Source organism: Leptomonas pyrrhocoris (genome assembly GCF_001293395.1).
Source record: "Leptomonas pyrrhocoris isolate H10 chromosome Unknown, whole genome shotgun sequence".
NCBI lineage: Eukaryota > Euglenozoa > Kinetoplastea > Trypanosomatida > Trypanosomatidae > Leptomonas > Leptomonas pyrrhocoris.
The window spans coordinates 348,498-360,237 of record NW_015438373.1 but is presented as its reverse complement, the minus strand read 5'-3'; the positions used below and the strand labels follow the sequence as shown (position 1 = coordinate 360,237).

General features: G+C 56.3%; 3 protein-coding genes across 4 annotated transcripts; all 3 read left to right on the top strand.

Moving 5' to 3' along the window:
• Positions 1-492: 492 nt before the first annotated feature.
• ABB37_07180 (putative mitochondrial 50S ribosomal protein L16) lies at positions 493-1,263 on the top strand (the record flags this gene model as incomplete). The annotated part of the gene is made up of 1 exon (XM_015805722.1): positions 493-1,263. Exon 1 carries the CDS (start codon positions 757-759, stop codon positions 1,261-1,263), a length of 507 nt encoding a protein of 168 aa, XP_015655728.1. The 5' UTR covers positions 493-756.
• A 535-nt stretch (positions 1,264-1,798) lies between these two features.
• On the top strand, positions 1,799-6,744 carry ABB37_07179 (hypothetical protein; the record flags this gene model as incomplete). The annotated part of the gene is made up of 1 exon (XM_015805721.1): positions 1,799-6,744. The coding sequence occupies exon 1, from the start codon at positions 3,121-3,123 to the stop codon at positions 6,742-6,744; it is 3,624 nt and encodes a 1,207-aa protein (XP_015655727.1). The 5' UTR covers positions 1,799-3,120.
• A 1,610-nt stretch (positions 6,745-8,354) lies between these two features.
• ABB37_07178 (putative tc40 antigen) lies at positions 8,355-11,311 on the top strand (the record flags this gene model as incomplete). Of its 2 annotated transcripts, none has more annotated exons than XM_015805720.1 (1): positions 8,355-11,311. In XM_015805720.1, exon 1 carries the CDS (start codon positions 8,624-8,626, stop codon positions 11,309-11,311), a length of 2,688 nt encoding a protein of 895 aa, XP_015655726.1. In that variant the 5' UTR covers positions 8,355-8,623. The 2 variants fall into 2 exon arrangements, with proteins under 2 accessions (XP_015655726.1, XP_015655725.1); XM_015805719.1 differs by having other exon boundaries at positions 8,365-11,311.
• Positions 11,312-11,740: the final 429 nt, after the last annotated feature.

Sequence of the window (11,740 nt, the reverse complement as noted above, 5' to 3'; positions counted from 1 at the left end):
GGGGAGTCTCCGTGATGTACGTGTTTCCACAGATGGTTCTCTCGTCGTTTCTCTTGTTGTCGTATTCGTGGCGTTTTCTCTTTGCCTGTTTTTTTTTTAATCATCACCATTAAATGCTGCGGGAACTCCAAATGCTAAACTTCCTTCATCGAGGTGGTGCCGGGGAGGGGGGGGGGGCGCTGAACGGTCTGCGCAGGGTGAATACCGGACACTGCCGCCGTCGCCGATGCCGCGTCGACTGCGTTAACGTAAGCGTTTCAAAGAAGCCAATACAATATGACGGCAATAGCATCGTTTATATCTGCATATAGGAAATTTACAGAATCTCTCTCTCTCTCTCTATATATATATATACATATATCAGAGGACGAAACTTTACGTGAGCCAGGTTTCCCTTCTTATGACTCTTCTCTGTTGACGATCAAAATGCTTGTTCCTCTTTTGCGGTCCACTCTCCCCTTCTGACGATGATTATTGTTGCGATTTACGGGAGTACACACCGGCGGCTCGTGCGCACACGGACACATACCAAAGCAAGGAATTAACAAAACGCATCCTTCACAGACAGTGGGGTCTTCTTCTTTTCGTGTGACGGTGCAGTGGCCTTGCGGCGATCAAGACACAAAAACGCGGTACCGAGCTGATTCTTGCGGTTTATCAACATCCAACTGTAAACATATATATATATATATATATATATATAGTATTCCTTAAAAAGAGCAGTGTGAGGGCGAGAAAGGGGTTAGTAGTTCCACGATGCAGTGCGCACTGCTACGGCCGACCCCGCTGCTGCGGGCCTACCACTACGTTCACCCCAAGACCGGGCGTCCCATTCGGCAGTACCGCAAGTACGGTGACCCGCGCTACATCAACAACGAGGCCGCCCTCATTCACGGCCTCTTCGCCCTCATCACCACCGACTTCGGTATGGTGACCCAGTCGCAGCTGGAGAACGCCCGCCTCGCTATCCTGCGCCGCATGCCGCGTGGGTCCTTCGCGCTCACGATGCACACCGACTACGAGGAGTTCCCCGTCATGAAGAAAAGCCCAGAGTCGCGCATGGGGGCGGGTAAGAGCAACATCCACCACTTCGCCTACAAGTTCACCACCGGCGTGCCGCTTTTCGAAATTACGGCGCTGACGTCGCGACGGCTGAATCAGGCGGAGGCGGAAGGTATTTTCTTAGCGGGGCGGCCGTTTATTCCGCTCCAGACGGCGGTGGTACCTCGCGGGCGTGTAGATGAGTACCACGTCTTTCAATAGCAGGGGTGCGTCAACCGCCGCCGATCCAGGAGTCTGTGTGTGTGTGTGTGTTATGTCCTCAGCATTGCTGTTTGGTTGTCGTGGTGGTGGCGAGGGAGGTCGTATTCAGGTTGTTGGGTTTTGTACTGAATGGGAAATGCATTCGTGTATATAGGCGAGGAGGCGATTGTTGCTTCCTCTCACACGCACATCCACTTCCAAGTTTCAAAAATACGGAGATCAGAGAGAACAGAAATGAGAAGCGCCTATCAAGGCCTTTTGAGTGGCGTCACCAGTTTGTTATGCTACTCGAAGCTGTTTCTTCTTTTCTTTCTCCTCCTTCGCAAGTTGCGCATAGCTGACGTATCTGCGTTCCTTCTCAAGAACTGTAAGCGGGCGCAGCTGATCAACACTGAAATAGAAAAGGCAGCGCTTTCGGAGAAACAGTAAAAACCCTTTTGATGCGCTCTTTTTTTTTTGAACTCCTTTCGACTCTTCTTATACTCTTGTGCCTCTCCTCTCCTATCGATACTAATTGCTCCTACACCCATGCACAGCCAGAAGAAATAAAAATAATAAAAAGAGCTTCTACCTTTACAGCCTTAATCCGTGTTTCCAGTGCAGAGTTGTTAGAACTGTTTTTACTGTTTCTAAGTTCACAGACGCTGCTTTTGTTTGTTTGTTGTTGTTGCCACATTGATTAAGACATTCTTATACGCACACACGCACACATAGTACTTCAGTCTTTTGAACTCTGAATCCAGTTCTACTGCTCTTCTGCTCGTACAAGGAGAATACGCACATACGGTGTGTGTGTGTGTTTGGTGTTGAAGCTGCCGTTTTCTCAAAACTCTTTATTTCTTTTCTTTTTCTGGTTTTAGTATTGTACATAGCGTTGACAAACCATTCATACACCTTTCCTGTTCCCCATTTCAGCTCTGTTTTCTCTTCCATCGTACAATCACTTTTCGTCCTTTCCTCCTTCTTCTTTATTATTTTGTTGTTGTTGTCCTTTTTTTTGCTTAAGAGGAAATAAATACATTTTCTTCAACGATTACTTCTGTCATTTTGTTGTTTTTTCTTGTTCTGTTTTATTATTCTCCTGGAAGACATTTTTCTCTCCTTCTGCTTCCCTCAAACCTCTACACTCTCACACAACTTGTGTTTAACCTCCTCCTCAGCCACCGGCAGAGAGCGGAGACACCCCGCACCTTCCCGTGATTCCCCCGGCGTGTATTGTGTGGGTTTGTTTCTTATTTTCTTCTACCACTATTTTTTTGTTGTTGTTCTTTACATTGAAATTTCATTTCTTCTCTTTCTCTCTCCTTCTTTCTCTAAGTTGTCTTGTTTCCTCCCCCCCCCCCCCAAAAAAAAAAAGGCCTGCCTCAACAACACCGTTGTAGCAAGTCGCTGTTATCTTTACTATTCCTACTATTATTATTCTTATTTTTACTCTTATTATTATTATTGGTATACTTCGTATACGCGCTGTTGCGCTGCAAAAGCAGCTGCCCCAACTCTTTTATTTTTGTCAACTACTGCTACTGGGTTTTTTTCCCTCCGCCTTTTGCAATTGCTATCATTTTCAGTTGTTGCTACTCTTGTTGTTGTTGTTGTTTTTCACTCCATATTTTTGTCTTGATTCCTCGCCTCTCTCCCTCTCGTGTCTTCACCTTTTGTCACCCGCTGTCGTGCGTAGGATGCCAGCTACCTTAAAGCATCCGGAACGATAGAGAACAGGAAAAGAAGAAAGGAACACACGAAGAAAGGGCTAACAGGTCCACGCACACACGCACACGCATACACACCCACACGCGCGCGTAAAAAGCCTCTCTGTCGTGTATGTCACTCAGAACAGTCGTCTCCATTTCAGTGGATATGGAAGACGTCGCCGCACCAGCGACGGCGGTGCCGTCTCACCCGCAGGAGGTCACGCTCGTCTCTCAGACGTCCTCGGCAAGTCAATTTGTTGGCAATGTGGGAGGCCCTTTGCGTAGCAGCAGCAGCGAAAGCTCCTCCGGCAACCACTGCCGCTCCACCGGCGAGTGCAGCCTCGTCCCAGCAGCCCGCACCACCTCCCCTTTCTACCGCCACAACCCCTACCTAGCCTCTCCGGTCTCCGAAACCTACCTTTACCTCGCGTCGCCGGACGGCACCGGACTGGAGGAGGCGGTGGAGCGTCATCGCAGCAGCAGCAACAGCAGCCACCACAACAACATTCACAGCATCCGCAACAGCAACGACCGCAGTGCTGATGTCACATCTGACTGGCGCCTCGTCGTGCGCTCTCTCAGTCGCCGCAAGCCGTCCTCATCCGTCCACTCCACCGCCGACAACGACAACTCAAACCACCACCACCACTACCGCAGTCGCACACCGCTTATGTCGCCCGCCTTCATGAACCCGTTGGAGAACAAGGGGGTGTCCGCGATGGAGGACGCGGCGGCGGCGCAGCGGGGCCACGCCCGTCGTGACTCCGCCGCGTCGCTCTCCTGCGATAACTCCACGAGCAGCGCGGTGCTGTACTCGTGCGCCGAGTCGTCCGCCGCCTCCCATCACGCGTCGCCCTCGCCGGGGCAAATCGCATCCCTCACGCGCGCCCCTGCTTTTCTGTTCGCAGCCGCGGCGCACACGCGACGGCGGACGGAGAGCCCGGAGACGAGTCGGCACAGCACGCTGAGTAAGTCGCACAGCTGGGGCAGCCCGACGACGTCGTCGCTCTATTACAGTTTCACCGACCACAGCGCGGCGGCGGCAATCAGCACGAGCAACAACCCGTATGTCGGGGTGCGCATGACTCCCGAGGCCCCGGCGGCGCTGGCGGCGAACCAAGACGGGGTATCGCCCTACTCGCCTGCATTGCAGCAACAGCAGCGGCTCTCCATGATACCACGTGTCAGCAGCAACAATAGCAGCGGTGCCGTTATAGCAAATGTTGTTAACGGCGGTGGCGAGGCGGGTAGTGCCCGCGGTTCCCACCGCCGCACCCCCACCATTGAAGGCCTCCCACTCCGCATGGCACGCGTAGGCCTCTCCGCCTCCTCCCACTCCACCACCACCGCGCAGAACTCACCCGGCGCCGTTGCCTCGAACAGCACCAGCGAGACGGCCATGACGACGGCAACCCCGCCAGCCTACGTAGCATCCACCGCTGCCGCCGCTGCTGCTCAAGCCCCAGCAGCGGCACGCCTCACGGTGACCCCCCGCTCGCACCCCTCCGACACGCCCCCTCCCTACAATCAACCGACCAGCGCTCCTCTGTCGCCGGACACGGCGAGCATGATTGTGCCTCCGAGCCCTCCCCCAGCCATGACCCTGCGTCAGTCACGTCCGCCCGCGTCTGCGGGGGGGTTGGCTGGCTTGCCGACCTACGCGATGTCCTCCGATGTCGTCCTCTCCGAAGTCAGCAGCAACAGCAGCCCCCATCAGCCCTACCGCTACACACCCCTTGCCCGGCAATCGCCGTGGCCGGCAGCAGCAGTGCGTACACCACCGCCGCCACAGTCACAGCCACAGCAGTCGACTTTTATGCCGCCCTCGCGTGCGGCGTACGCGATGACCGCCAGCCCGCCACCGTACGTCTACAGCAGCAGCGACAACGACGAGATCCGCTTCTTACACGCGATGGACTCCGGCACGCCGCCCCCTGCCCCCACAACCACAGCCGCTAACACCGCGATGCCGACGATGACAGGGCTGTCCCACAACACGGGGGTAAAGATGGCAGCCATGGCATCTCCGCCGCCGTACGATGGACTCTATGCCGCGCCAACCGCCGCTCAAAGCGATGTGCTGAGTGACGGCCAGTCCCCCTCAAAGCTCCGCACTTTCGGCGGTAGAGCCGAGGAAGACGGAGGCGAGCGTCTATACAAACAAAGCGATCGGGGCGGCGGCGCAGCAGCAGCGGCAGCGACGACGGTGATGATGCGCACCCACGATGAGCAAGCAGTGACGACGGCAGCCGAGGCAGGCAACACCAACTGCGGGCCCAGCCATCCTCGTGCTCAGCTCGATACATTTGACGAGGAACAGCACCATCAGCAGCAGCAACAGCAGGAAGCGGCCGAGATGCAGGAGACCATCGAGGAGTCACAGATGCAGCGAAACCCAGCGACGCAGGAGGCAGATCGGCTGCACGGCGCGATGACGAATGAAATATCAGACGAGGAGGACGCTGAGGACGATGGGGAGGAGGGCGCTACACTGGCGACGTCGGTCAACGCCGGTGCCGCCGCCGCCGCCGACACCAAGGCAAAGCACAAGAAGAAGAAGCGCGCCCGTCGCAACCGCAAGCAGAAATTCCTTCAGGAATTACCGCCCGCCACGGAGATGAAGTTTCTGCCCCCACCGCCGCCACCGCTGCCGGCGCCGCACGACGGCGCGGAGACCGCGGCGCCAGGCAGCAAAGAAACCGCTGTTGACTTCGACAAGTACTACGGAGTGCTGGTCCGCTGGTACGAACGCATCCTCGCAGACGAGGCGGACTTTGTGGGGTCAAACTCCGCCTCGCTTCCCCTTAGCGTCGCGGCGGCCCAGGCGAGCGGGAACGGCGTGGCCAGCCTGGAGGCGAGCCACACCACCTTGCAGAACTCAGGAACCCTCACGCCGCGCACCTCGCAGACGATGACCGGATCGATGCCGGACGCCATCCCGGGCACCACCGTCTTCGCCATGACAAACTTCAACGGCTCCGGCGCGGCGGCGACCACCACCACGCCGACTACGAACAACCCTCACGCCAGCTCCGCCGCTGCACGCCTGCGTCACACGACGGGGGGCGGTGAAGTCCCGGTGCTGTGCCCACGCATTGAGCAGTACATGCCTCTTTCAGATATTCCCTTGGGGCTCCGCACCGGTGTGCCGAACGGGTCGGGCACCAGTGTGCGTAGGTACTCGTTGCAGTCGACTGGGTCCAGCGTAGAAAGCCCCGCCACAGTGCACGGAGGTGAGACGGCGGCAGCGGCCGCACCTGTCCTGCACGTGCAGCACGTCGACAGAGCGGTGCAGTGGGCGGCGGCTCTCAACTCGTGGTGGCTCGCCTACGTCCACCCGCACTCCTTCAGCTCCCGCCGACAGCGCATCCCGCCGGGCTTCCCGATGCCGCCGATACCGACAGCGACAGCGGCAGCGGCAGCGACAGCGGCGGCCTTCCCCTCGCCAAACACGGGCAGCAACATGGGATCTATGGACGGCTGGTCAGCCTCCTCAACGGCCGTGACCGGCTACGAAGGGCAGCAGCAGCAGCAGCCGTTTTACGGCTCGGGTGGGATGGGCGGCGGAGGTGCGGGCATGCAGGTAATGAGTGGCAGCGGATCCGTCGCGGCGACGGCCACGTCAAACGCCATGTACGCGGGCCTGCCTTTGTCGTCGTACTCGCCGTACTCGCCTTACTCGATTCCTGGCATGGCGCCGCCGCCGCCGCCTCTGCAGCAGCAGCCACAGATGCAGCAGCTGTCACACCCGTCGATCATGGGCGTCTACACTATATACCAGCATCAGTAGTGGTGGAAGCACCTGGGCGACCGCACGGTCATCTGTCGAGTATCTTTTCTCTGTTTTTGTTTTCTCCGTGTTTCAAAGTGCTGTTGTTGTTTGTTGTTATTGCTGCTGTGTTTCTTTGTGTTATTTGACGTGTACGATGCGTGGAGGGCGCTTCGCATACTTTATTATTATTATTTGTTTTTTTCCTATAAAAGTGGGTTATATACACTTTCCTTCCTTCCCTTGCGCTCCTTCTCGCGGTTTTATTTGTATCTCTTGCTTCTCTTTCTTCTAGTTTTTTTTTTGTCCTCTCTCTCCCCCGCACTGATGTACTCCCACCTGTGTCGCTTCTTACGTTCTATCAGCTTTTCCCTTTCGTTGATGTTGTGATTTCTCTTCTTCTTGTTCTTCCGCCCTCTCTCTCTCTCTTTGCTATTTACGTATTATTTCCCTCCTTTTTTTCTTTTTGCGGCATGCGTGTTTCGTGCAGTAGGATGCGCCGCACTCGTCGACGCTCCGCCTACGTGCGGGGGCGAAGACAGCGAATTCAAATTTTTAACTAAGGCGGGAAAACAAAACAAGAAACCCAGTTATACGCGAGTATCTTGTTGTTTGTTTTCTTTTAGTAATATTATCATTACTGTTATTATTAGTGTGCTCGGATGTGTTTTCCTCTTGCTGCCGTTTGGGCTTTTCTCTCCTTCTTCTTTTACAGGCGCACACGTCTATTGTTTACTTCCATTTATTTTTTTTCATTTTGCTGTTGTCCTTGTCGTTGATTACTGTGGATTTCTCGTGTTTTTGCTGAGTGATGGCGGAGGGGTGGGGTGGGGGGCGGGGTTGGGAGGACTCCGCTCTTCTTTGCATTATACAACACTCCTCCCCATCCCCCTCCCTCTCCCCTCTTTGTCACCCGGGCCGCAGCGGAGCGAACACACGTGTAACTCCCCCTTTTTCCTTCTCCCCCTTCCCCCCTCCTCTTCTCTTATTTTTTGGCTTTTAGTGTGAGTTTGTGTGTTAGATATTTTCGTCTACGACTTCTCCTACGACGGCATTCAAAAGAAAGAGACTTTAACAAAAACGGCAACGCGTAGTTTTCTCTTTCCTCTCATCTCTCTCGCATTTTTTTTTTCAAAAGTCAACAGTTTAATACGACTACATGTAGAATGTTCAATACCAAAAGGAAAGGAGCAACCACAACATCATCATAATCTGCGAAGCGCAACAGAAAAATACGCCGGCCACTCCGGTCTGCGTAGCGTCGGCTGCCTCCGGCACTCGTGATGGAAGGAGTGAAGTGGAGGGTGGCAATGCAGGAACCGCCGTAGAGAGGAAAGACAAAAAAAAAACGTTTGCTGGTGTGCTGCTGTATTGCGATCTATTGTTCGTCGCGACCTTTGAAAAAGAAAAGGCAGCATTGCAGTCGTGGAAGAAGAAAGAAAAAAAAAATTCAGCGATAAGCAAGCATGTGGGCTTTTCTTTCCTTATTATTACTGTTACTGCTCTACCTCTATGAAATTGGGCTGACACTCCTCTCATGTACGTGTATGTACTCCGCCGACTCGTGGCATTCGCACCTTCCCTTCCCTTCCCTTTCCCTTCCTCTCCCTCTCTTTCGCTGCACAAATGCAGAACGTCGAAGTGAGCTAAGTAATATCTCATATATATATTTTTTTCTTTTCCTCTAGCGAGAGCAACACTTCTCTTCCCAGGTTTTTTCGTTGTTTTTTGAATCCTCGAGAAGAAGAAAAGCAGTGGATGGTTCTAGTCTCCCCCTTCGTGTCTTCATCTCTCAGTATACCTATAGATCTATAAGTTTACTCGAAGAAACATACACGAGGCACAGAAAGGCACATATCAAAGTAGAAGGAAATCAAGAAGAAAAACAAGAAGAAGCACCATGACGACCAACGTGGACCTCACCGCAGCGCCGGCCGCCATCGGCAAGAGTGTGGTCAAGACAACGGCGGCCATCTTCAAGGAGGAGGTCAGCGCGCCGCGCGTGCTGGGGGAGTCGGAGGCCTTCATCGCCTACACCCTGAAGAACCGCCGCACGATTCGGCTCGTCTGCCGGACTACCAACGGCCGCGGTGCCTTCCGCTGGCACGAGGGGGCGGTGTACGGCCTTCGCTTCGTCAACTTCCACAGCAACGTCGCCGCCTCTGCCTCGGAGACGGACTTCTACGTCTGGGTAGCCGTATCCGAGACGACGAACGAGGCCGGACCGGGCGAAAAGGCCAGCCCGACGACGCGGCTGACGGTGAAGCCGTACTTCAAGCTGTTCGACCCCATCATGATCAACAGCTTCCACTTCTTCATTAACCCCTCCAACAACATGCCCGACCTGCTCATCCTGTACAACAAGACGGCGGCGGTGCTGCAGAGCTCCAAGCTGATCTCCGAGTACACGAGCGGTGTGCAGGAGGCGCGGCTGAGCGAGCAGAGTCGTGAGCTGCGTCAGCTGCCGCAGGAGACGTCCTCGAAGAGCCTGTGCACCACCTTCAGCGGCGGCTGGCTCGCCTTCACGTCGGAGGCGACGAAGGTGATGGCGTGCACGCTGCGCAACACGACAACGCCGGCGTGGAGCGGGTGCGAGGGGGAGGAGATTGTGCGGCTCAGTTTTGTGGGCAGCAACACCGCTACTAACGGCGCGGCTGCTGCCGCTGCCGCTGATGCTGCTGCTGCCGCGGCAAACGCCAGCAGCGCGCTGCTGGCCATCTGCTCCACCGCGAAGGTGTACCTGTGGAAGCTGACGGGCGTGGCGGAGCCGGTGCTGCTGCGCTCCTTCACGTTCGGCAACATCGTCACGATGCTGTCCTCGCACAATGCCTTTTCCGTCTTCAACGATGCCGGTAAGGTCGCTCGTGTGCAACTGCGGGGTGAGACGGACATGGACGCCGTGGTGTACGACATGGGCAAGACGGTGCGCTCGACCAGCGTGTGCTACCACGAGGCGGCGCACTTCGCGACGGTGTTGGTAGACAACGTGATGGAGTTGACGCTGTACCAACTCGCAACGGCAAACAACAGCAGCAGCATTCGGGACAGCAACTCCAGCAACGACCAGGGCAGCAACAAGAGCTCGCCGGTTGCCGCTGCAGCTGCTGCTGCTGCTGCTGCTGCCCCTGCACCTGCGGTGCCTGTGGCGCCCACGAACACCGCGAATATGCCGTTCGTAGACCCGTCCATCATCACCGTTGGCATTCCTTTTCGGCCAAACCTCAACAGCAACGTCAACACGAACAAAGTGCAGGAAGTGGCGCCGTCGTCGTCGTCGCCTGCAGCGGCTCCTGCCGCGAACCACAACAGCGTCACCTCTGCCGCCGCGATCAACGCGAACCCGATCGCGGCCATGGCGGCGTACCAGTCTGCGCGTGTGGCCCTGCAGAACACATCGCTGCCGCAGTCGTTGGACGGCCTTGTGGCGAGTGCCGTCTACCAAAGCGACGAGAACGTGCGCCGCGCCGTGGAGGGGTTGCTGAACGTGCTGAAGAACATTACACAGATTTTACAGCTGACCCCTGATCAGCTCCTACGCGATCATCAGCAGTTGATTTCCCTCGCGCTGGAGGCGCAGATGACGGAGCTGCAGCAGGCCACAACGGCGGTCAACACCGCAACGACGGCGGCGGCGGCTGGTGCTGGCACTTCCGCCCCGCCTGCGTCACCTGCCAGCGCGCGCCACAGCGAGGCCTTCAACAGCTACGCGCTGGCGAAGCTGCTCGCGCCTGTCGCGAGCGAAATCGCCACCGGCGTCACCCATGGTGTGCGTGACACCCTCCGCACCGAGCTCGACGCGGCCGTCAACGCCGCCTTCGGCGCCAACGTGCACGCCGCCCAAAAGGAGGTGCTGCGTCGACGTCTGGACGAGGCGCTGCAGAGCAGTGCCCGCGTGCTCGGCGAGGACGTCGCGAGCCGGGTGGACCGCTACATCGAGCACGAGCTGAGCGAGTCTCTGGCGCGCGTCAACGCCGGCATGAGTGCGCTGGAGGAGCAGAACCGCAAGCTGCAGTCCGCCCTGCATCAGATTGTGAACTCGGGTGCCGTGCAGGAGTTGGAAGCGATGCGGGCGGAGGTGGCGCGGTTGCGCGGGGCTCTCGAGCGGGGAGAGGCCGTGATGGAGGGCGGTGCTGCTGCGGCGGGAGGTGTCGCACCGGCTTCTCTGTCGCCGCAGACGGTGATTGAGACGTCGGAGAAGTACATCAAAGAGGGCCACGTTGCGCAGGGTCTGACCTACGTGGTCATGGCGCAGAACCCGCGCTGTGTCGTGCAGCTGCTGACGCGGCTCTCCGAGGATGACGTGGCGAACGTGGTGTCAGACGCGGAGACGTCGGAGTCGACCTGGTCGAAGCTGATCACGCAGCTGTGCGAGTCGGAGACGGCGGCGGACACGGCGGCGGAGTTGGAGACGGTAGCGTCGTTTCTCTTCGATGTGCTGTCGGAGCACGACGACTTGATTTCGAAGAAGACGGCGAAGGCGCAGCAGACGCGCAGTGATGTGCGCCACTTCGTCGCCCGCACCCGGGGCAAGATCGACAGCATCGAGGGCCGCCGCGTATTGAAGGACTTGGAGAAGTGCATCCAGTAATTGTGTGGAGTTCCTGTTCTCTTTTTTTTTTCTTTCGAGTAGTGGATGCTTTCTGAAGTGCCGTTTTGCATCGGTGAGAGGGCGCGTGACACAAGTCTGCCCTTTATATATTTATATTAACTGTTGTTGGGAGGGGGGTGGGGGTGCTGGATGTGACGCAGCAGCTACACCTCTAAACACCGCGTAAACGCTACCGTTTGTTTACAGAAATGCAGTGATTGCCGTAGTGATGGATACGTGTGTGTGTGTGTGTGTGTGTGTGTTGGAACGAGTACATTGGCCTACGGAATCTCGACTGTGTTGATAGTTTCTTTGTTGATGCCTGTTTTTTCCCTCTTATAAGATTCGGCTCGTGTGTGTGAATTTTGGTGGTCAGGGTTGGGCGTTGACACGTTGGGTTTTCTTTCCGTGTTCTTTATATATACATAC